This window comes from Fistularia commersonii, chromosome 32, assembly GCF_037954325.1.
Source record: "Fistularia commersonii isolate RoL2024-O1a breed Wild chromosome 32, RoL_Fcom_v1.0, whole genome shotgun sequence".
Taxonomy (NCBI): Eukaryota; Metazoa; Chordata; class Actinopteri; order Syngnathiformes; family Fistulariidae; genus Fistularia; species Fistularia commersonii.
In genome coordinates this window covers 5,756,699-5,780,101 of record NC_141315.1, presented here as the reverse complement: position 1 = coordinate 5,780,101, position 23,403 = coordinate 5,756,699, and the positions used below count along the sequence as shown (strand labels likewise).

Genomic DNA, 23,403 nt, shown 5'->3' with positions numbered 1-23,403 from the left:
GCAAACGGGAGCAGTAAAGGAACATGGCCCCAGTTATAGAAACACATCAATTGCTTTAACGCTGGCCATGACCCTGATTGTAATGCAGAGTCTGCAGTTGGTTACCAGGAATGTACATAAACATCATTGTTCAATATGCACTTTATATTGTTACGTATTTTGTAAAGCAAGGGATAAAAAAAACTAAACAAAACAGAAAACTGGTTCTTATTTCCTCTTTAGAGCAGATTTACTGATCAAAGCATGCCTCTGAGATTTTTGCAACCTTCTGAAATATAAAAAGCAGATTTTACTTCTGCACGTCAAAATGAATCCTCCTCAAAGGTCTATTAAGGTTCAGACTTTAAAATTTTACATGTACTTAAAAGCTACTACAGCCACATTGTCCATTGATTTAACCCTTGAGCTCTTACACGATGAAATACAGATCAGAGTTCCACTACATTCTCACCAATAGTGTATGGTCACATATCAGTTGCTACAAAAATTGACATTTTTTAATTACCTTGCCCCAGTGGCTCAAGAGTCTGCTTCAATTCCATAGAGAGCTGGGCTTGCCCTATACTCTCACCAATTTTCACACTCAGGTGATTCTGTCTCAAGTTAGAGTAATCGACCTATATCAAGTTCTATAAGCAACTTCAACAGGACGATGACAGAACGCCTGTCTTTGCACAATGTCAATTTTCTCTAACGGTAAACTTTCATGATAAAGGAAGATTTCCAAGATTGGCCTTTCACTGTGTTTGAAGGGGTGGCTCAATGAGCGACATCTACCCTTCTGGATAAACAGCAGAACCAGAAGACCAACAACTGAAATTTTTATCGTATTGACAATTTATTGCTCGGCAAAATGCAAAAGTTTCAAAATAAGCAAGCGGCAAAAAAAGCAAGGTCAAATGCCCTGAACCCCAGCAAAGGTTCCAAATGCTTTTTAGATGTTCTTCTTCCATTTTGAAATAACAAATGCACTCAAGAAGATGAGCATCTTATATTGATTTTGATTTGACGGCAAAAAACAACAATATTGTCAATTCTGTAAAAAAAAAACAATAACAGCTGAAATTGGAAAATGTGTATAAAAACACTAAACAACCCTAATTCCAAAAATTGTTATATTTACATTTTGTGATTAATACCTGACAACATGAATCAATACGTATCGTAATATGTACAACGCAGGAGAACAAAATAAAATCTTCCACAATTTCCCAAGATTAGCAAAAAGGCAGTTTAGGCAATCAGCATTTATTTGATTATTATCAGCTAATTTTCTGAAATTTCAGTGAAAATTTGTATGGATAGAAACACCCCTAATGTATCATCTAAAAATCTATAAAGATATACTAAGGGGGAGTTCCTGATCCCTTCCATGGAGTTGGCTGGAAGAAAAAGGGGCAGGTGGGAGGCCCCAGCTAAACTCAAGAGATTCATTAGTCTATTATTATGCTGTGCAATGGACATCGGTGATTTGTAACAAAACAAAGAGGTCACATCTACGTGATTAGCTTGGTGCTTTGCAAGAGAGGGGAAGAGTTACAGTCGCTTCAGTGTGTCTGCAAAATACCTCTCGCTGCAACTTAAAAGAGAAAGAGGACAAATGTGAGGAGAAAATGAAAAATTAAAAAGATAGTAAGACTCAGGGGATAAAGGATGAGGGGCTAAAGATATTGTGTGATTATGACGATACAAGTGCACCCAAAACATCCAAGAATGTTCCTTAAAATAACCTGTATTTGACTCCAATTATCCTTCCTGTAAAATGTTCAGTCATAGACTCTTGCTACGTCGAACAGAAAACCTCACCCAGACCATATGAACTCTTGATAACCGCTTGATTCTGTGACAAAAATCCAAGGCATCTTAGTCCTGGGGCCATTTCTACAATATTTCTATGGCTTGTGTTACACAGTGACAATTGATAAGATGTAAATACGTGTTAACATAAAAGGTCATAGATGCAAATGCAAAATATGATAGTATTTACGAGTCTGTAACATACCATTCCCTATGCATAGATAACATTTTCAATTTCACCAACTCAGTGCCAAGAAACAAATGTGACTTTTGTTACCGTACTTTGCTGTATTTAATGACACCATAAAACTACTCTTTAGTGCAATATCTACCATAAAACATATAAAATCTGAACATTTATTAACTGGTTCACACCATCTGTCAGTGTCATATCATTTTGCTCTAATGAACACAGCTATCAGAAGGGCAATGAATGTGCCAAAAAATATAGATGTTGATATCCTTGAGTCAAAGAGTACAAACGTAGACATCCATTGTCCCCTTTATGCTCATGAAAATGGATTAAGTCTTCGGTATGCACATCAAGTAGGCAGTGGATGACAACTGATAAGTGCATTAATTGTAGCTGAGAGCTGGCGCTGAGAGAGTGATTCTAAAGGGACTGAGGCAGTTTGGTGGTAAAAAGGGGCAGTGATAAGACAAGCGCATCAAGCATTGAAATTCTTCAACAAGGCCAGTAATCTCTCTCTCACACACACACGCACGCACACGCACGCACACGCACGCACACGCACGCACACGCACGCACACGCACGCACACGCACACACACGCACACACACACACACACACACACACACACACACACACACACACACACGCACGCACGCAAGTATACAACTGTGCAAGGAAGTGTTGGGCAGATGAAAGATTTGCCACATAGATTGATGTTGGGAAAAGATTACTGTGATTTGGAAAGGATCACAGCAAAGGTAGACATGTCCTTCGATGATACCTCGAGAATAGCACTGACATTTTGCAGTTGGCTGGTGGGATTTACACGGGTTGCGGGGAAGAGTCCTCTGGACCTCAAGTTGTATACACAAGTATGGATGAAAGCAGACAGAAGACAGATGAGAAAGTATAGGCCACTTTTAAACTGAGACTCACAATGTGGGGAGAGTCACGACCCATGGAAATGACTGTCCTGTTCACTGTCCTCAGCAGTTTCTCCATAATGATCTGTACATGCCATTGAGTGGGACCCTGGATAAAAACACAAGAGATACATATCAACACAGAATAAAAAGGAAATTAAAAAGGGAATTATGCACACAAAATGGTAAAAAAAAAAAAAAAATGAAGAAAAATGCACATGTGAAAAAAAGGGTCTGCTGGGGTTCTTTTGCATGCTATGGCCTATTTTACAGTGACTGAAAGAGATGTTTAGCATACAAAGCTCCCCAAAACAGCTTCATCCACTGAAACTGCATTTTCTACACTGTGAAAATGGTAGGATATGAGACTACTCAGAATGCTTTAAAGGCAGGGAAAAGAGGAGACAGAAACAAGTGTTTTGTTGGAATGCACTACATTAACAGAAAAAAGGGGACAGGAATTATGAAACACTGTCAATAACTTGAACAACAGCACCATAAATTGCTTGTTCTTTGGTCCAAATTATACAAAAAAATATGTTATTTGTTATGTTGCCGACAAAGAAAACGCCATTAATCACATACTCGTTTCTTACATGGCATTAGCACACATGACAGTACATGTTTGTTTTATTCACATATTGGAGAAGTATTAAAAATTCTAAAAACAAGAAACACAGAGTAATTTGGGTACCTTTTTTCCCTGACCTGACCAATGTGACTAACACAGAAGGCGATTTATAAACTATAAATACGAGCTTTCAGAAGGGGAACAGCTGGACTGTTCTGATATAATTCTCCTTTGGTTCATGTGCAGCTGACTTTGAGTGGGCTGTAGAGGTTTTTGTGTATCTGGTTGTCTGTGTGGTAAATATTTAAAGCAGACAAAGCTTTGTACACTCACCTTTTGACAAATTATGCAAGATGGTTGGCGGAAAAATTTAGACATCCATTAAGTTACTACACAAATCAATTGCAACACTGAAACAACTTTCTTTTTAGTCTACCTTTTCATTAACATACTATGAATATGAACCCCCTTTTCTCCCAAGACTATCTCCAATGCGGTCCTAGCTTAGTTCTTTCCTTAACCATTTATGCATCAAACTGCATTAAAAGTGCAGAACATGTGAAAAATTCAAGGAGGGAGAAGAAGCAGCAAACTGTGAGGCAGACAGAATTGTGAAAGGCAGAGCAAGTCAGAGAAGTGGATAATCCCTAGCAGAGTGGTTGTGGGAGGTTGGGCCATGGTGATCAATGGCGAGAGGAGTCTGAGAGGGCCTGAGGGAAGACATCGGGAGTCTGGTCATGGAAGGGGATGAAACGCACAAGTGAAGCGTGAGTGTGAGGCGCAAAGTGTAAAGGATATGGACACTGATGAAAAATTAACATTTGGGTTGTGAGCTAAAAATATGTAAATATGAGCATTTTCATGGGGTTTAAGGTTGTTTATTAATAACTTCTGAACAGCTAGTAGATAAAAACACAATAAGCTTCTTCAACATGTAAAGAGACCGGAGGACACCCTTGTTATTTTATCATTATCCTTTGACAGATTATGTAAAATGCCAGCAAGCTGGGTTTCTCACCACGTCCTTCCGGTAGAGAACCTCCAGGATGTCACTCAGCAGCTGGCAGCAAGCCTTAAGCTCCTCTCGCTTCTCCAGGTGGAACTTCAGCTGGTCCGTCATAAGTGGCAGAAGGATCTCGCGGCAATCTGCAGAGACATTATCAATTTCCAACAACCAGACTGCATTTAATACAAAGAACATATGACAGATCATACAAAGCGTATGCCAAACGCACTCTGGGCGCAGATGCAAGATATTTGTTGGTTTCCTTGCAGCATCAATTATACAATCACAGCACACAACTGATTAATATATTACAAGAAAAGTGACAAAAAAAATCTTTTGGATTGGTATCACAGATGCATTCAGAGCAGTAATTTGAAACCTGTTCTCAAAACATCCAATCAGATATAAACAATTCATGCAAGCTTCCAGGAACAGCTGGGGTGCTCCTCCAGACACAAGTCCCCAAGACACTGAAATTGATCACATTGCATTTAAGTCCTTATGGCATGTGAGACATACTCATTCTTTTTGGGGGGGAGGGAGTCATCAAACTGCTATAACAACACTTTAGATCATATGTCAACAAAAATTTAGATATTCTTAATGGTTGATTATGAAAACACTCATTATTCACAAAAGGAGTTGTTTTGGGGTACAAATAGCAGGAAGACCAACTCAGATTTTGTATAATGATCAATCATCTTGTCACCCTTTTTTGTCAATATGTACCGGTACTGTATGCTACTGCTTTACCAATAATCAAAGTACCAAATGCAGTGCTGCCCCAGAGGTCATCTTAGCTTTGAGTTTTTCTGATCGGCGAAAGTGAATATGAAGTGCTGTCATTTCAAATTCATAAATTTACATAAAAATGTTAGAGATGTAATTGTTTCATTCTGAGAGGCAGGTGGAGGAAGAAGCACTTAAATGCCGACCAACTAACAAGTAAAACCCCATTTCAAAAAAGGATTTGATATATTCTATTAAATATGCAACCACCCAGTTAAGCTAATGTGATAGAAACATTAAAAGGTGAATTTCAATACGAAAAGGATGGATAATATGATCATCTATTTCATATGGGGGACCGCCCTGATAATCCAGAAATTGAGAGGTTCCTCATGAACAGCAGACCTAAGGCAGTGTGTAGAAAAAAAATTATCATATTTTCATTAAACCTAGATTTTCCAATCTTGGTGGTGTTTGTGTTCACCTTGGGTGGCTCATATCTAAAGCCTTGGGACAAATGCTGGAATTTGGCAGGCTCAATAATGGGTTGGGTTGAGAAGGTTACAGAAAGTGCTCACTAAAAATGATATAAATAACATCTGAACAGAGTTAAGGGGTTCAGTGAGTTCAGCCCAGATCCCACAATTCTCCAATGGAATGCACTTATACATCCTTTTCTTGACACACATGAAGCCAGGAGTTGCCATATGAAAGTATTCCCTAAGTATACAGCATGTGTATGGGAAATATCTGCAATAGTGTATGAATATTTCTGCTTCCCAAGCAGTCATTATAATATGAGGTGAGGCAGCAGCGCACAGAGAGTGGGGGGGGGGCTTTAAAAAAATAATTGGATTAAACATTGAGGATTTACAGCATTTTATTGGGCAATCACTTTCAGAGGCTCAAAAGTAATTTGACAAAAGAAAAATCGATTTGAAAAGTTTCTAAATACTCTAAAGACTGCTCAGTGAATGCCTTCACCCCATTGATATTAATGAAGACTGAGTCAACACGGAGAAACTCTGACAGGGACCTAAGATTCAGTGCCTTAGGTTGCTGTTTGTGGTCTTTCTGCCTTCGATATGTCTTCAAAATTAGAAAAAAATGACTGAGAGAAGGTGATGGATTTGGTGGTTGAAGACTAACTACTTTAGTAGCTTGTGTTTTAATCGTATTGCTGAATCCAAGCAGACTATTACAATGTACGCTTTCGACTTAATTCTATTTCTTCAGTCAACCATTGGACCTACAGTAAACCACACATGCACTTTTTACATGACAAATTAAGAGAAACACATTCTGTAAGATTTTGTAGGCTTTTTAAAGGCTTTCCCTTCAATCATACCCATAATAAATATCCCGTATTAAGATTTGTTGTTGTCTGTTATCAAACCCTCAACACACCAAAAGCTACAGATGTCTGTGCTGTACAACCTCTGGTGGAAACAGAACAGAGTTCCAGTCTGTAAATCTGAGAGGGAAGATTTGTGTTTTTTGTGTGCATGCATGCTTTGCAATTTTCCAGTTTTTCAAAACTTCTGTTTTGCTAGATCTAACATATTGTGGAGTGTTTCATACCTTGTATTTAAAGACCTTAAAAATTGGAAATAATACTAAAACCACCTGATGCAAACATATAGTAAGAGCATATACATGGAATTTTCTTTTCCTTTTTCTTTCTTTCACTCGATCAACAGAACAGAGGTGGGACAAGCAGACTGGAACTATCAAGCTAAGCCATGAGCTCTCAAGCTCTCTCCTCAAACTTCAAACGCAAACAGATTTTGGGCGCTTTGGTGCCTCCCTTCTTTGACACAGACCAGGAGAGCAGCCGACCTATTTGTTCTCTGCCAATGAGCGCATTTGCAAGTGATTTATGTGTCCCTCTCTGCTTTTATTCACAAAGAAGGTGATGCAACACTGGGCTTAAAACACAAAGAGAAACAAATTGAACTTGCTGCTACTTGGAGTTCCTCAACTTGTTACTTGCGACAGGTAACACATTGGTGTTAGTAATTTCTTCCACTGATAAATTACATTGAAAACTCATTAAAAACTCATACATCAAACACAGTTACAAAATGACAGACAAAATCAGCAGGAAGAGCTTAGTTCTCAATGTCTCAAGTTCTCAAAAAATAATTTCTAATGGGCCTTGAGGACAGCAAACTATTCAGGGAGGACAAGCTATTATACAGACATTTTTTTATCTAAAGCCTGCATGATTCTAAACTACATTATTATTAACCATAGTGGTATAATGGTACTTATTGGCTGTTCAATGTATTGAATTATTCCAGTATATTTCACTTGGAAAATAGCTGGCATGATAACCTTTGGGGCACCTGTAAGGAGAGTGAGTAGCTCTAAGGTAGATCTCCACTTGACACTTGATAGGACTACTTTATTTGCCAATTAAGATTCTCAAATACGGTTTGAAACTGAGAGCCAAACTGCTTCAGGGAGGGTCATGAAAATCTAAAATGTATATACAGCTATGTACAGTGTTGTCAAAATTATAAACAACAAAAAGGGCAAGAAACCCCATGTTGTTCCCACACATTGTCTCTGTCCCGCAGAATACTTCATTATCGAAATTTAGTTCTGCCTACAAAACGTGAAGCTAGTCAGACAGCTGCGGTGAGACTCGAGTGAAGCCTGTTTTGTTACAACCCAGGCTGGCGAAAAGAACAATAACAGCCACTCTTTTACTTTCAGCAAAATTTCAATATCCCTACTTCCCTATCCCTAAGACAAAGTTTGCAAAAAAAGTCGGTGGTACAGACATTTCTGATATTGATTAAAAATCTGTACATTCCATAACTATAAGAAAACAGAAAATGTTATGAAATACACATAGAATATGGTCAAGCTGTACATATGTAAGCTTGAGAGCCTGGGGATTGATTGAGTTCCTTGAACATTATATCTCAGCAGTATATCATAGCAGGGAGCACATCATTTAGAACTGAGCTATTCCATATCAAATGAGTCTATGAAGGTCTGAAAAAGTATTCCTCTATGGCATAGCTGCCTTCTGTTATTTTAATTTGTGCTAAGACTCAGGGCGTCTAACCGATTACATTGTGCGTGGGATCCTACAATCTGCAAGGGGTGACAAGAAGGAAAATGATGGCTTCATTGGCTAATTTTGCATAGAGAGAAAGTCCATCTATTTTTCTACAATCAAAGATAAAATAAAAAGTTCTAATAATCTTAAAAATGCTAAATATTAGATTCAGTCATTATGTACCCTGTATATCTGCGACACCTCTTTCAGGGCTTTGCGCTGTGTTGACATCTGAGCAGCAATAGCAGCTCCACAGACCGAGCAGCCAGCAATTCAAAAGGTTGATGATCGCTTGCGTTGCCCAAAACTGCGCCAGCATACCATAAGTAATGCCAAGAGGAAATAGCTTTGCCACAAAATTAGTTACTTACTAATCTGCTCAAACCAATCATAACATTTCATGATATTAAAAACAAAAGCTCAGTATTATCAAGTACCAGCCGCAGACAATTAGTGGTCTATTTTTCATCATACATTTAAATGAATAATGATGATAAAATGAATGATACATTTCAGCCCATATTTTTTTTTTATTCCTATTTTTCTGATCTAAGAAACCTAATGACAGAGGTGGATACCAGCCATGCAAGTGGATAATTGTTTTTCACTTCATTTGCTCCAGTTGACGAGTATGAAGCATGTGTTGCACTTTCCAAGTGCATTAAATCATGGTTACTATTTTGGTTGGCTAGTGACTTTGCATTTCATTTGCCAGTGTGGACATGTGAGCACCTTGTTTGGGTTTGTTTCTAATTCAAGACCTAACCTAACATAGCCCCAAAGGATTTCTGCCTCTAGCGAAATGCTAGGCCCTGGTCCATCACTGCAGGACGGCTGTACCTGCAGTGGTTGTGCCTGCAGAACAGACAGTCGGGATATCATTAGAGAATAAAAAGCTGAATGGCTAAACTTGCCTTAACATTCATGCAACCCAGCAAAAGCTGTATGGACTATAGAAGGTAGGTCTTTTATTGTGCATGTATTTCCTTGCATGTTTATAACAAATAAAATGAAAACACGTTAAACAGGCCTATTTATACGGTGTCTTTCCAGCTTAAAACCACTCAATCTATAAATGCCCACTTTTTCAAGGTTGAACAATAGTTCACTGTTACACCTCACTAAAAGTGCAGAGAGTGGAAGAACAGATCATTGCATCTCTTATCCAGCAGTAGAGGTAGTCACTGCAGCACATCAGTATCTGTATAAAAATTACAGTTGGAAGAGCGGATCAGCTCAGAAGGTTGGTACTGTGGTAATTACAACTTGCGCCTTCGCTGCAGAGCACTAAAATTCACATGCTGAGCCAAAAATTATGTTTGCATTATATGGCTCTGTGCAAACAGAGAAAAAAAAAAAAATCAAAATGGCGAGTTCAGTGGTGGCGCTGTGGAAGAGGGGCTAACTCATATTCACAAAAAGAAACCAGCATGTACTGATGTCAGAGGCTGACATGCTCACCTGTTCAGCAAGATCATTCAATGTTTCAGCATCTGTTCAAGGACACTCAGACATGGTATCTGACAAAGGTGATGTTTAGTTCATTGTTTTTACTATGAGGAATTCATTCAACCAAATGTATCGAAATTGTGCCAAAATAAGTAGAAACAGAATCCCGTGAAATTGTACAGGTCTGTACAGAAAACAATAAGTTAACAAATAGAAATATACCTGCTTTCAGAGTTTGCAATTGGCATGCAGTTCAAGTTTCTTCCTCTTGATCCTTTTTGCTTTCCAGCTCATTTTCTTAATTTGCATCATTTGAATATCTTTATGGGTTTTGAGTGAATGCAGCTTGCTGTAATTCTCTCTGGTACTTTTATTTGGAATTTTGAACACTTTGTTAGTCCCCTGATGACAATTGTTGATCCTCTGGCTTTAACCCACTGAACCATGAACCTTGAGCGGCACCCGAGGAGCAATTTTGCGGTTAAGTGTCTTGCTCAACGCCACTTCGAAGGGCTAGGGGGGGCTCAGGAATCTAACCAGGAACTTTCAATTCTACTTCAAATCCAATTTTTAATTGAGCCCCACTGACTCTGATGATCGACCAAGGTACTTCCTCAGTTAAAGTTAACCGCAAGAAAAACTGCAGTACAAACATACATATAGAAACAATTTGGAGAATATCATTCAACAGATAAACAGAGACCAGCGCGTACTACTGGAGTGTTGTGGAGCAGATAGTAAATGAATAATCATTTGTTAAAAAAAAAAAAAAAGAAGGAAACAAGTAGTCACACTATAACCTTCTTGGGTTAGGTCAGCCATTCCTGGCCACTATATAGTATATACAACATGCATAAGTCGAAAGGGACCTGCTTCTCAAATACATACTTTGTAATGGCCGTATTATAATCCACAGAACAGTCCTTATTTTCAGTTCCTTTTAAATCCTTCACAGTTCAGCTTTCTTTGAGAGAACTGAACATTACAAAGAGAGGAACACTATCTCAGGAGGAGATGTACAGATCTAGCATGTGTTGATTTCAGCAGTTGATTGAAATGCTTAAGTCTCAAAAAAAGAAAAAAAAGATAGAGTTTCCGTAACCTTTACCAGTGACCCATACTGTGTATTCACACATGGCCACCTGGGGATGGCAGTTGGTGGTTGTGATTTCCTCTATTACTACAGCATGAGTGGCAGTGCATGCAGGGTGAGTACAACTCATGCAGGTGTCTGTGTTCTCTCACCATGATGAGTAAAGAGGTCACTGTGGACGATGTCAATCAGGCAGTCCAGCTTCTGTTTCACAAGGCGACCCAGAGGAACCTTTAGAATGAACTCTGTGAACAGCTTGCTGCAGAGGAAGATGGACAAAGAAAATAAAAGGTCAAATTAAACTACAACTCTGAATAAGAAACTCATTCACACATACTGTAGATAAGAGATACAGCACACTTTGACCGCTCACCATTTTAGATATTGACAGATTGTGTCACTGGAATTGGTATTGAAAGGACTAATCACAATGTCTGGCGGACGTAAGAAAACTTAGGGATGCACAGAGATATGTTGTAAATTAGATGAAATCGCTTGTTCAACCGTTCATCTACCACTGCTTATCCATGGACATATCAAGGTTAAATCGATAACTGTTAAGATATCTTTTTGTATTTATAAAAATTATTCACAAATGTCTGAAAGACAAAGAAAACTGAATTTTAACAGGAGAGTTCCCAATAAGATAAAGCCCTTATATATTTGTCACTGAACAAAGAATATTAGCAATGACAACAAAAAACAAGCAAACAAATCAAATATGCGACGCTATCTGCACAACTACGGGCCAAATTGTTAGTGAATCAGTAATCAGTACACTCCTATCTATGTTAGTGAAAGACTTTGTCTCCATTGTTTCTTGTGTGGTTGAAACTCTATTATCTAAGATAGGGTTTCTCAGCTTGTGCTTCAGTTTTGCTAAATTGCATAACACTAGACTTAAATAGAATTCACAAAAATCCCAAATGCATGCCTTTTGACTTTATCCGCATCTCTAGACATTCATGTGGTTACTATAGGTCACAAAGCTGCAAAGCTCGAGGATGAATTACTTCTACGACGCTTCAACAGATGTATACTCCTCAAAAATTTGAAGACACAACCAGCACGTGGTTTAACAAGATCTTACTGCGGCCTTTAAAGCCTTAACCTGAATCAAATACACACACAAACCTAACAGTTTTCTCCTCAATGAAGAGGCTGGAAGCTCACTATGTGGCAAAGCTGAGGCTCAAGGAGGAGGAAAAAGGTTCTGGCAGTGGATGAAACACTTCTACCTCCAAGGCTCAAATTTAGTCACTTCCAGCTTAGCCGCTCAGCTATGGTAGCACGAACAGCAAAAACGGCCGAAGCCGCCTTCGCTCTAGGGTAAAATTATGCTGTTCAATGGTTTGTGGTTGAACAGAGTTTTAAAGCTTTGAGAATTAAATGTGAAAAAAAAGAGCTCTCCATGTGTTGTTTTCCCCAAAATGCCACAACAGATGGCTTCTACTGACATGCCAATCATGTTGTCGCATCTAATCATCACTGGAATCTGCGAACCAGCTAACATTTATGCAAAACACATTGGAAAAAGTCAACGGGACAGATGTGTCCTGATAATTAAATCTAAATTTCTCAATGCTAAAATGCATCAACAAGTGTGTCACTTTTGGTGTTTTACAATTTTTCTCAACAGATGGATAGCATATGGCTGCTTAAGCTTCACGCAGAATGAAGGGAGGTCAGCGGCCAATTTCTGCATACATCATCACAAATGACCCAATTATGGACAAATGTTTTTAATTGCCCCAATAAAGGGGAGCATTTTTCCTTTGTTTGAAAGTGTAAACAACATTTTTTGCAATATTGCAGAAAGTTAATGAATGACCCTGTCACTATTCAAAAAATAATCTCATCCATATAAAAGACTTGGCCTCTCTTTGCCACTAAATAGCCACATTACAATAATCTAGAGAACAAGCGCTTGGCTAGACCCATTGGACAGGAAAAAAACTTGGTTTCAGGGGAGATGGTATGTACTCCGCAAAAGAAAGAAAAATAGAATTCAGAGCAAAGTCACCAAGTTAATTTTTCCAATATTATCCTTATTGTGTTTCCATCAGATTGTTGTGCAAACCCTTACGGGTAAACAAGCACACCTATCTCTCATCTAAGTGGACAACAATTGAGTTTTGGAGCCACCTCACTTTCCATGAACAAAACCATGTCCATAGGTGTTGGATGATAGTCAGATGACAGCGACTTCAGCAACAAATCTGCTGACATCAGGCTTGGCATGCAAGCAATACATACAAAACTTATAGCTAAACTGCAACACCAATAACTTGATTCACTTAATTCACTGAGATGTCAGCGAAAATTTGACAAAAGGTGATACAATAAACTCGTATCTTAAAAGATATGGGAGTTGAACTTTGCTAAACAATAGATTTTGTCGACATCTCTCTTTGCTAAAAAATGCAATGTTTATACATTTCTAGGGAAAGTAAGATTACTTAAAAACTATCTGAGCCCACAGTTTTAGACTTGGTTGGGACTTTTCTGTTGACTCAGTACTTGAGTGTAAAGACTGGGGACTTGCCTGGTCCCACCTCTGGCCTGGGCTGTGCACAAACTCCAGATTGTATTTCATTGTACATACAGTGCTGTCAGCTGAGAGACTGTTAGCTTACTGCTTTGCTGTAGAATAAATGAGTATCATTGACTGCATCTTAAATTACAAACTGAGGGTGCTAGAGAATCAAAATCTGTCCAGCGAGGAGTGGATGGGCTAACAGACTGTCTTTTACCTCAGTCCAGCCTCTCCACACCACCTCCACATCTCCCATCACTGTGATCGAGAGGGAGAGATGGCCAGAGGAAAGATTGGCAGGCCTCTGTGGCCTAGAATTCTTTGTAAAAATGTCAGAAGCCCGGGTGCTTGACTCTGGCAAATGGAAGGAGCCCCTTGTTGAGTGCTTGAAAATGAAAAGGCAAAGCACATTTGCAGTTCTGGGAAATACCGACATATAGAGGCACCACTCGATAAAAATGGATGGCATCCATTTGACTATTTTCTCGTCCTAAAATAGTTGAAGTAATATGCAATCTCACAGGATTCATTCTGAGAGAGTTGATTTAGCAGACATGGAATTGCAGCCACAAAGTATCTGACTGCCTTGTTTTAAGAACAAATAATGATTTTGTAAAGGTAGAAATTACAGTGTCATGTGATGTCCTGTGATACGCTAAATCTACACAGCTTTCCTGGGTCTAGTTCAATAATTTCCAACTGGGGTTTTATAAATATCGTCTGAATTGATTTAAAAACTGGCTATGGTTTTTATCATGTCCTGAAGAAACACAACTCCAAAGAGTGTAGAAATATTGGATCTATAAGTACCATAGGATGACTTTTAAAAACCTCAACACTTATTTAAAGTCTGCTAAACGATCAACTCATTGTAGTCACCAAACAACAAATAGTCCAATAATGTACTATTTGTAATATATGTACAAATAGTGCATTACTGGAAGCAATCAACCAGAGCAATAATTTCCAGGGCTCTTGTGCCCTGCAATTTTGATTTGCTCCACAAGGACTCTTACTAAATGAGATGTAATTATCAGCCTGATGGCCTCAGCATGCTATCTACATAGAATGTAGGTCGAGAATTTTTTTTTGATGACGCTCCAATGCTCATCCCCAAAATTTAGATTACCCCCCCCAAAAAAACTAGAAACCATTACTTTGGCCTAATTTTGAGGCCTGCTTTTTAGTTGACTGTAAATTTTACCCCATAAAGTTGCAGTTTGCACCTACTTCTGTTCGGCATGTACAATGCATGCTGGTGGCCATTTATAAGGGACTTCATGCTTGAGGACACAGCGATCATCATCTCAAAAACAGTCAACATCATGTCAAAATTGACCAAAATGTCTTACTGAAATGCCACAACTAATCAAGTTATCAAGACTGGGTTGTTACAAAAGTTAAAAATCGAATGAAACTAACTAATATGAAAAGTCCTTTCAGCTGAGGGCTCCAACTCTTGGGAATAACTTATGTAAGATACTTAGACAGGAAATTTTTCTGACTTCATTAAAATTCCTCAATTTCTTCTGTATTAGATATCGCATTTGATTTAAAAAAAAAAAAAAAAAAAAAAACATGAAGCATTTGTTGTCTTCTGTATGAACTTACCTCAGTTCCTTTGGATCAAAGACTAGCTTGACATCATTGACAATTGTTGGAATGTACTTCAGCGCAGCACCCTGAACAACAGAAACATATCATATTTAATTTTTGAGTCAATTACTGTGTGTATTCATTCACTTTGTCTTAATGGCTATTCCCGTTCAGGAAATATCAAATAATTATATTCTAGTAAGCTTTAGTTAAAAATATTTGTCATGAATTCTGACAATAATGAGTGACTTGGTGTGAGAATTGTGACAAAAGATGTCAATTGCCTCCTTTATAAACTTGCAAGTGTCTCACAATCTTACAAATTTGGGAGTTTATAAATTCAAGTAAATGACAACCTTATCTATTTGCAGGCTTATAAAATAAACAATATGCTTCCCTCTAAATAAAATTTGCAAATTGGACATAATCAAAGCTGTTGTTAATTCATGGCCTCACAATTACACTTTACTTGACGTTCATATGGTTAAAGCATTCTTCACTTCTCTCTGCAATTAAAAAAGGGAGAGCTGACTTAAAAATAAATAAATAAAAACCACAGCATCTGCTTATCCTCTAGAAGAAGCGACCCCTCGTCTTTTTCACTTTGTTCGCCTTAACAAGTAACCTCCCACCTGTTGTGTGGGAGCATGAAATGTGAAGTGTCACTCTCCTTCTCAGAGGAATTGTGTTTTTCATGTCATGCGAACTTCTGCAATTGGTTGGGATTGTCAAGATGGATTTAGACCAAAAGCACAACTCTTTGCACCGCTTTAATTAGGAATTGAATGACACAATCAATTAGCAGGCATCAAGGCAATATGAATACAAAACTCTGGATGATGTATTTGTGTATATGATGCCATTCTACCAAATTCAATAAGAGGTTTACATTTCCATGTGTATTTTACTTTGTGTGGCACCATCACACTCTTATCATTTGAAGTTAGAATTTAGATTCCAACATGCTCTCAGTTGGAAGGCCAAAATGGTTTGATTTTGTGTCTACTTTCGTAAATTTTGTTCACATATTATGCAGGTGCACAGTTTGATTTATGGTGGAAATTTACTTTCCGCTCAACATGGGCTAATGAATTTTAAAATATAGACACTTTGATCGTATAAATTTTGATGAAATAGCTTTGTTTTTTTTTGCCCCTTGACCAAAAAACAAAATAAACATAATTTCACTTAATTTACATCTATGTAAATATTTGAAACATTCTACATGGTTAATAAATGCATGTCTACTGCTAGCCTTTATGCATAATCTGCTGGCAGCCATTTGCTTTCAGACTCACACTTTAGTTTGTGGTACTCGCTGATGTTGTTATCTCCTAACTCAATCCTTGCTTGGGTCTGCTAACCAAAATTATAACATCCAAACATGACAGGACTGCTCATTAGCCTCCACCTGTCACTGTGGTTTCACAGGGTTGACTTTCAAAAGAACCAGGATCCCAATTTTTCCATACCTGTTCCTCAAGATCAGTTTTTAATTTACCCTGAGTACCACTAATATCTTACTCAATTACACAGCAAGTGACTCTTAATTGACTCTTCGGTTGAGTGGGCACATGGATCTACTGTAGGTGTGCAAGGAAGTGTGTATCCTGTGATTACGTAGATTTTTTTTTTTTTTTTAAAGCATTGATGAGTGGTTTGGAGTGTATATTACCAAAATTGCAAGAGTATGGTTTTTTTTCCCAAGTAAAAATGTGACTGGCATTGGGGTGGAGGAATATGAAAAACAAGCACACTGGAGAGGGATTGAAAAGGCAAAAGGACAAAAGCAGGGAAGTAAATACCTTAAGTAGCAGCTAAAGGGCAGAAAGCCAGAGGAGCCCCAGATCACAGGAGAGTCAAGGTCAGAAGTGAAACAACAGAGAGGAAAAAGAAACACAAAGAACAGACAAAAGGAACCAACACAGAGCGAACTTCTATAATATATATGAAAGATAAATCTGCACGCCAACAAGTAACATAATTCATGCGAAAAAAAACAAGCCCTATGGAGCAGTTTTCATTATACAAGTACTTATAGCATAGATTCCTAGTATGAATTCTCAATTCATTATTATAATGCTGGAGAATAATAAGTTGCCTTTTTGGACTGCCAGTCTTTATTATCCACAAACAAGCAGTTTTTAATGATATTTTGAGAGCATCCCAAATGATAAATTATTTTTAAAATTTGGTAAATAGTTGCTCAAAGACGGAAAACAAATTGATGAATCTGACAAAATCATCAGTTGCATCCATTAAACTAGGTTCTATTCTAGGCTGAGCCCTAAAAAACAAGGAATATTAAGAAAACGAAAGAAAAGAAGAAAATCTTCCTTACTCTACTTTAAAACATTAAGGAAAAGTTCAGAGCAGATTGATATTAATATTAACAGATAAGAATAAATGTAAACAATTTACCAAACTTTTAGCAAACCAATCTTAACAACTAGATATTAGGCACTCAGTCTCGAATTAATTTTACATTTTATAATTTCATTATATGTGCAGTGCTAATAGTTCACATGGAGAAAGAATGGGTAGAAAGAGTCTGCTCTAAGACTTGACGCAGATGAAGAGGAAAAAAAACAGGACAAAGAGAATATCAATGAGTCTTTCCATTAATGACTAATGGGCTGCCTAATTAGTTTACACCTAACAAGAATCACACACCTCAACTTCCAGAGCGTTCGAGCCCAATTCAAGCAGATTCATTTACTATTCACAGAGCAGCAGCATTCACTTTTAATGCAACAAGCAGATATTTTTGGCAATGAGTTTGAGCGGTCGTATGCAGTTGGACTGTGACAAGTTGGCCTACCTTCACCATGCCAGTATTCTCTGAATTGCTGTTCATCATGTCATTAAAAGATGTGAAAAGGTTCCTCAAGGACTCCATGAAGTCAGCCTCTCCTTTGTTCTCATAGAGCCTGGGAGGAGATGAAGTGGAGAATTATGTTGGCAGATGATCACAAGCCTGTTGTTTGTTTCATCTATGTGTAAACAGCCCTGCCTGCGCTGGAAATGACAAGATTTTGATGCTTCCCTGTTAAATCATTAAAAGCTGGCCAGCCGAATGGCCTGTGTGTATCATCAATGCAAATATTCTTGGATCGCAATCGAAAACATCACCCTTTCTGCCACCCAGATTAGCATTTTAAACATCATTACAAGACCCCGAAGCACCTACCTGCTGTCATGCGGAACCAAAAATCAGAAAATTTAATGATCTATGCTAATGAGTCTCCTACAGTACTGTACAAAGAATTGAACAAAATTGTCATTTGAGGGTTCACTGACTTTACTTTCAAAGGCGCCTGGGTTCTAGTATTACTAATGCATTCACGCCTTGATTGGTTCTTGAGTAATGCTGCCTAGCAAGCAACAAAAAAAAAACAGTGATCACTGAACAACAGCTGAAAGCATAGGCAAACAAAGCCTGCCTCCTTCTATAATCCGCCAAAAATGCAAAGGCATTTTATCCCACTTGCAGAGCTCATAAATCTCCACAAAATGGGAATTAACTGTAACTGAACCACTTTGTGTTCACTGCAAAGCATTGCCGGCTTATTTTTTCACAAACCAAAAATTAGCACTTGGGAGGAATTGAAATGGTTTGAAAACCACCCTACAGCAGATAAGGCAGGTCAAGGAGAGGTGAAATGTGTAGACTGGTAACATGAATGTTGTGGAAAAGCTAGCAATAATCACTTACGCTGACATGTTGTCCTACCGACAAAGAATACAGGCCGGAGGTGCAACATGGTTCCACAAAAAATTTGAGATCCACTACAAATTGGACAGCTGTATTAGACACGAATACAACATCAGCGATTATCTTAACTCTTAATTATTTAACATTTATTCCACAACAGCACATTGAATGCCCTATTGGCCGGCCTAGCAAAAGGCAGAATGGAGAAAAACAGAATGGGACAAAAATTATGTACTACAGCAGATGTGAAATTTATTTTACATGAAATCAATGTCAGTTTGACCTTTTTTCACAAGCGACAAAAAAAACAGGGTGGTTTTGTCTGGAATGAAAAGAATTTCAACTTTTCAATTTCAAATTGGAATTTATGCTTGATTTGCAACCCCTGTTTTAAAAGCTAACAAATCTAAAACAATCCTTTGGTAAACGATGTCCGAGGATGACACAGCAGAGAGTGATTTGTGTGTCAAGTCATCTAAAATGCCCGACCACTTCTTCTTTTGATTAGCCGACATTAAACATGTGCAGACTTGGGACAAGGTTACAAGCACTCTGTGAGACGCAGTTACTCTCCCTCCACTAAAAGAGTCTGACAGCGACGTCTATCCACCAGTATCACACCGCCTGTCAGTACCTCTACAGGCTGATTTTTTGAGTACACGAATAGGGGGAAGTATAGTTGATTCTACCAAGTTTAAGAGAATCCTCTCCTTCAGAGTTCGGAGAAAGGTAAAGTTGTCTTTTCTGCTGCAGAAAATACTCATTCAAATTCTTCCAAACATTATCCCTTTTCAGTAGTAATTTTTTGACAAGTTATGACAGCATGAGCACCTGTATATCTGAGTGTATCTACAGAAGTCCAGTCATTTTTTTTTTGACAAGTATTTTTTTTCTTTATAATCATTTGGACAACCACACCTAAGCTAAAAAATACCTCTCTGTGAACTGCACTTAGAAGCAGACATTGAAAATTGGGTGCGGTTGGAAATACAACACATTAATGTACATTCAACCACACCCCTACTTGTTATGTTGATTACAATGCCACTCACTGCCATGGTTTCTTCCAAAGTGCTATTTCATCTTTTGCTCTTAACACGTATTACTTGGATGCAAGCCCATGTCGTAAAATACATACAAGCCTTTTGTCAGTTTTAGTGTGTGTGTGAGTGCATCGTGTCTGTTTGTTGTGACATACTGGTTGAAAAGGACCCGGGAGCGAACGATGAATTTGAAAATGTACTCCAGTGCCTTCATGGCCTTTAGCAGTTGTTCTGTCAGCTTTTCTGCATTGTCCACATAGTTCTTCAGAACCTTGGTGAGCTTCCTGAAAAAGAGCATCAGATAGACCCCAGAATGGGAGTAAAGTTAGCTTCTTTTTAAACACCTTGGATAAAACTATAGCTGGTAAGAAACTCACGTGTAAGCCAGTGTGGCACTGAAATGCTTTCGAATGTAGGTCTCCAAAACAGGGTTGAAGTGCTGGAACTTTCGGTCAGCAATGAGGCCAATTATGAAAACCTGTCAAAGAAACATTCATTAACATGTAACATGAACGAGTTACACTGAAAAGCAAGAAGAGTTGTCTATCTTACTGCTGAAAGAAATTGGAAAATTAAAAAAAAGATTGCATCTGAGTGGAAAACAAATCAATTGATTCTCTTTTTCTCTAACCAACAAATATATATGGGGTGCTTGACAACATAAATACTCCTCCCGTTCTTTAAAAGTGAAATGCACTTTGTGACTGGTTGATGACACTGCTAGATATAAGATGCTCTGCATTACAAATCCTTAACTCATGCAGTGAAAAACATCTTGCACTTTGCAAGACATTCTTCTTAGTCACGGAAATTAGACTTTCAATGTTGGACAAACAATAATGAGTTGTCACCCTGCAAGTACAGACTCCAGCAGAAGAAGGAAGTGGCAATTTTTACAGAAGCTGCTGGGAGCCTGCACTTTGCCCAGTAAATGATTATCCCTGCTCTTATTTACAAGAAGCGAACAGTCTGTGAGGTACAATATATAGTGCAGTCTATAAGTATTTGGATAATCACACTTTTTTTTTTTTTTTTTTTTTTTATTGCTCGGCTTTGTGAGCACAGGCTATAAAAATAAGACAGTGCAGTTAGTTTTGACTCTTTGAGGGAGTCAACATCAATTCATTTAAAGGCACAAATTGTGGTCCCTTGTGGTTATTGTTTCATTTTACATCCAGTGTACTGAAGTGTATTTCAACACACCATAAATGTGACTGTACATACTTCTGAAAGGAAATGTTGTAACAGGGATGCGACAGGCATTTCCCTCAAAGATAAAACCTTGGCATACGCTGTACAGTTTTGCTGGGGGGCTTAGGTGTGCTTTGAATAATATGAAAAAAAACAAATGATGTCACCAGAAATGTTTGTACAAGAATTAAAATCGGACACTTTGATTTGGTTTGTGCCATTAACCAGGGGAGGAATTTTATAGTAGCCAAGGAGAGAACAGAGTGTTGTGTTTTTCTGCAGAAAACGAAGTAAAACAAAATTGTCTTGTGAGAGCAAAATAGGCAAACAGAGCGGATAAACCCACAAAACATCATGATATACAGAAATCTGCATCCAAGCTGGGAATGTGTCTTGGTGTTTACTTGTTCTGCCACTATGAATTCTACCCCGTGCACAGAGTGCTTCTTGACTTACCAAGGCATCAAACACTAATGTATCAAAAGTGTCACTGTCAGAGTTTTCCATCATGATGTTGAAGAGAGCATCCAGTGTGTCTTGCAGAAACTGGAATGACACATAGACAACACGTTCAAATAGTTAACAATAGCTCAGCTCTCAAAACACAAAATAACAGCACAGGCTTACATTCTCACATTCTGACTGCCTCCGTTGTTCTTTCAAATCAAAATGTTGATTATTCACACCCTTGTGAAAATGCATATATTTCTTTAATGTCTGGTAGATAATGTTACACTTATGTGGTGTCTTCTTTATTTCGTGCAACACTCGACTTTGTAGCACAAGAGGCTGCATTTTTCTGGGGACAAATCCCCTTATATTTATGTCACTGGTCAGATTGTATACCAATACTGAGAAATGTGGCTCAGAACATTTGTGATGCCATTTTCCCCATATCTCCCAGTTCTTAGTAATGCAACATCTCTGTCTCAATTATCAACAAAAAAACTCCATTATCTCTCTTAGGAGAGCCACTATTTAGTAAATTATGGAACAATGCAAAATAAATATAACAGTGTCAAAGACTGAGGTTTGGGTTATGATTAACAGAGTTCACCAGGTTTCAATGAATAATAAACCATGTGCACTGAGGACAAACTCATATTTTGGTGGCCAGAAAACAATGCTTATACATTGGGACAGTGAAAAAAAGCTTTCAAATGAAAGGGCAATCTCTGTCTGATTTAATGCTTGAACATACTGAATACGGCAATAACCATCTCAACAGTTACATTACATACAAATACATTTGTTTTGAAGGCTAAAATAGAAATATAACCAAATAGCATCGCATCACCATCTAAGTATTTGAGAAAGGTTGAGTGCTAATCAGTAATAACAATAATCACACCCCTATGGTTTTAATGAACTCGTCTTGCTGTAGTTGTCATATCTGTTTGAGCTTGATCAAGTGTCGGGGTTAAGGACTTCCTCAGGTACACCGCAACCTGCCAAATCTCCAATCAGCCCATGCAAAACTTTCTCTAGAGTGATTTATTCATCAGCCCCACACCGAGATCTTAAATGGCCAGCCAATACTTCTGTCGGCACGTCATGCTCCTTTGCATGCTGTGTGTGATACTATGTGCTCCCTCTTCACTGTTCCCACAGAGAGGTATTGGAAGCAGTATTGAAATCGCTGCCAAACAGCATAAGCTATCAGTAACACAAAATATTCTGATACCAACTGTCGTCATTCATGAATTCTCATTTTAATTTCAGCAAGATAATATCCAGTCGCACAAATGAGAACCATTTATGAAGTACATTAAAACTTGATAAATAAAAATAATTGTGTTAGTGTAAATACACCAAGTGTCTCTTGTTTCATCTTTTTCTGTAAACGTGGAGGCTGAAGAACATAGACTTAGAAAACTTTTATTCACTGACCTTGACGACCTCACCACCTTCCACCTTCATCAGCTGCCGGAGGTTCTGTTGCAGCAGGCTTGTATTGGAGCGCCACTTCAGTAGCCCAAGTAAGTCCACTGAGGAGAAAAAAAAAAAAAAAAGTCATTATTACCACACGGCATCTGGTCATGTTCCTCCTGCATGCAGTCATAAAGCATTCAGGAGATACAGCAAGAGAAAACAAGTCCTGGGTGACACACAAATCGGATGATTGGCAATTGTGAGTATTTTGAGATGGAAAATATGTCATTGATTTTTTTTTTTTCATGGAGGAAGTCATGAACTCTTTAACCAATCCCAGAATCCCTTTTGTATTTCATGCCAGCCAGGGGCCTGCATAAGCCCTCTGGGCTTCCATGATTTATGTTATACTGTATGATATTTTTGTATTATGTGTATTATATATATAGTACAATTTTATTGTTGATCTTTTTTGGTTGTTAACTTCATGTTAAAGGATGTCAAGCGAAAGCTCTTTAACCTTGAGCTTCTTCTGCTTTAATGTAACATATCAATGGGATCCTGGGTTATTTTATATCATCCTTGGGTATTCACCATGTAAATAAGATAAAAGACA

The 23,403-nt window shown here is 38.1% G+C and overlaps 1 protein-coding gene across 4 annotated transcripts in view; it reads right to left on the bottom strand.

Moving 5' to 3' along the window:
- Positions 1-23,403, bottom strand: part of dock1 (dedicator of cytokinesis 1) — a 177,559-nt gene that overhangs the window by 108,039 nt on the left and 46,117 nt on the right. For all 4 annotated transcript variants that reach the window (XM_086139460.1, XM_086139462.1, XM_086139461.1 and 1 more), the window contains exons 19-27: positions 22,806-22,903; positions 21,372-21,461; positions 20,102-20,202; positions 19,880-20,008; positions 17,788-17,896; positions 14,982-15,052; positions 10,987-11,093; positions 4,503-4,630; positions 2,927-3,022 (exon numbers count right to left, since the gene is read on the bottom strand). In XM_086139460.1, the coding sequence (XP_085995586.1) occupies positions 2,927-3,022; positions 4,503-4,630; positions 10,987-11,093; positions 14,982-15,052; positions 17,788-17,896; positions 19,880-20,008; positions 20,102-20,202; positions 21,372-21,461; positions 22,806-22,903 (929 nt within the window). The remainder of the gene's footprint in view (positions 1-2,926; positions 3,023-4,502; positions 4,631-10,986; positions 11,094-14,981; positions 15,053-17,787; positions 17,897-19,879; positions 20,009-20,101; positions 20,203-21,371; positions 21,462-22,805; positions 22,904-23,403) is intronic.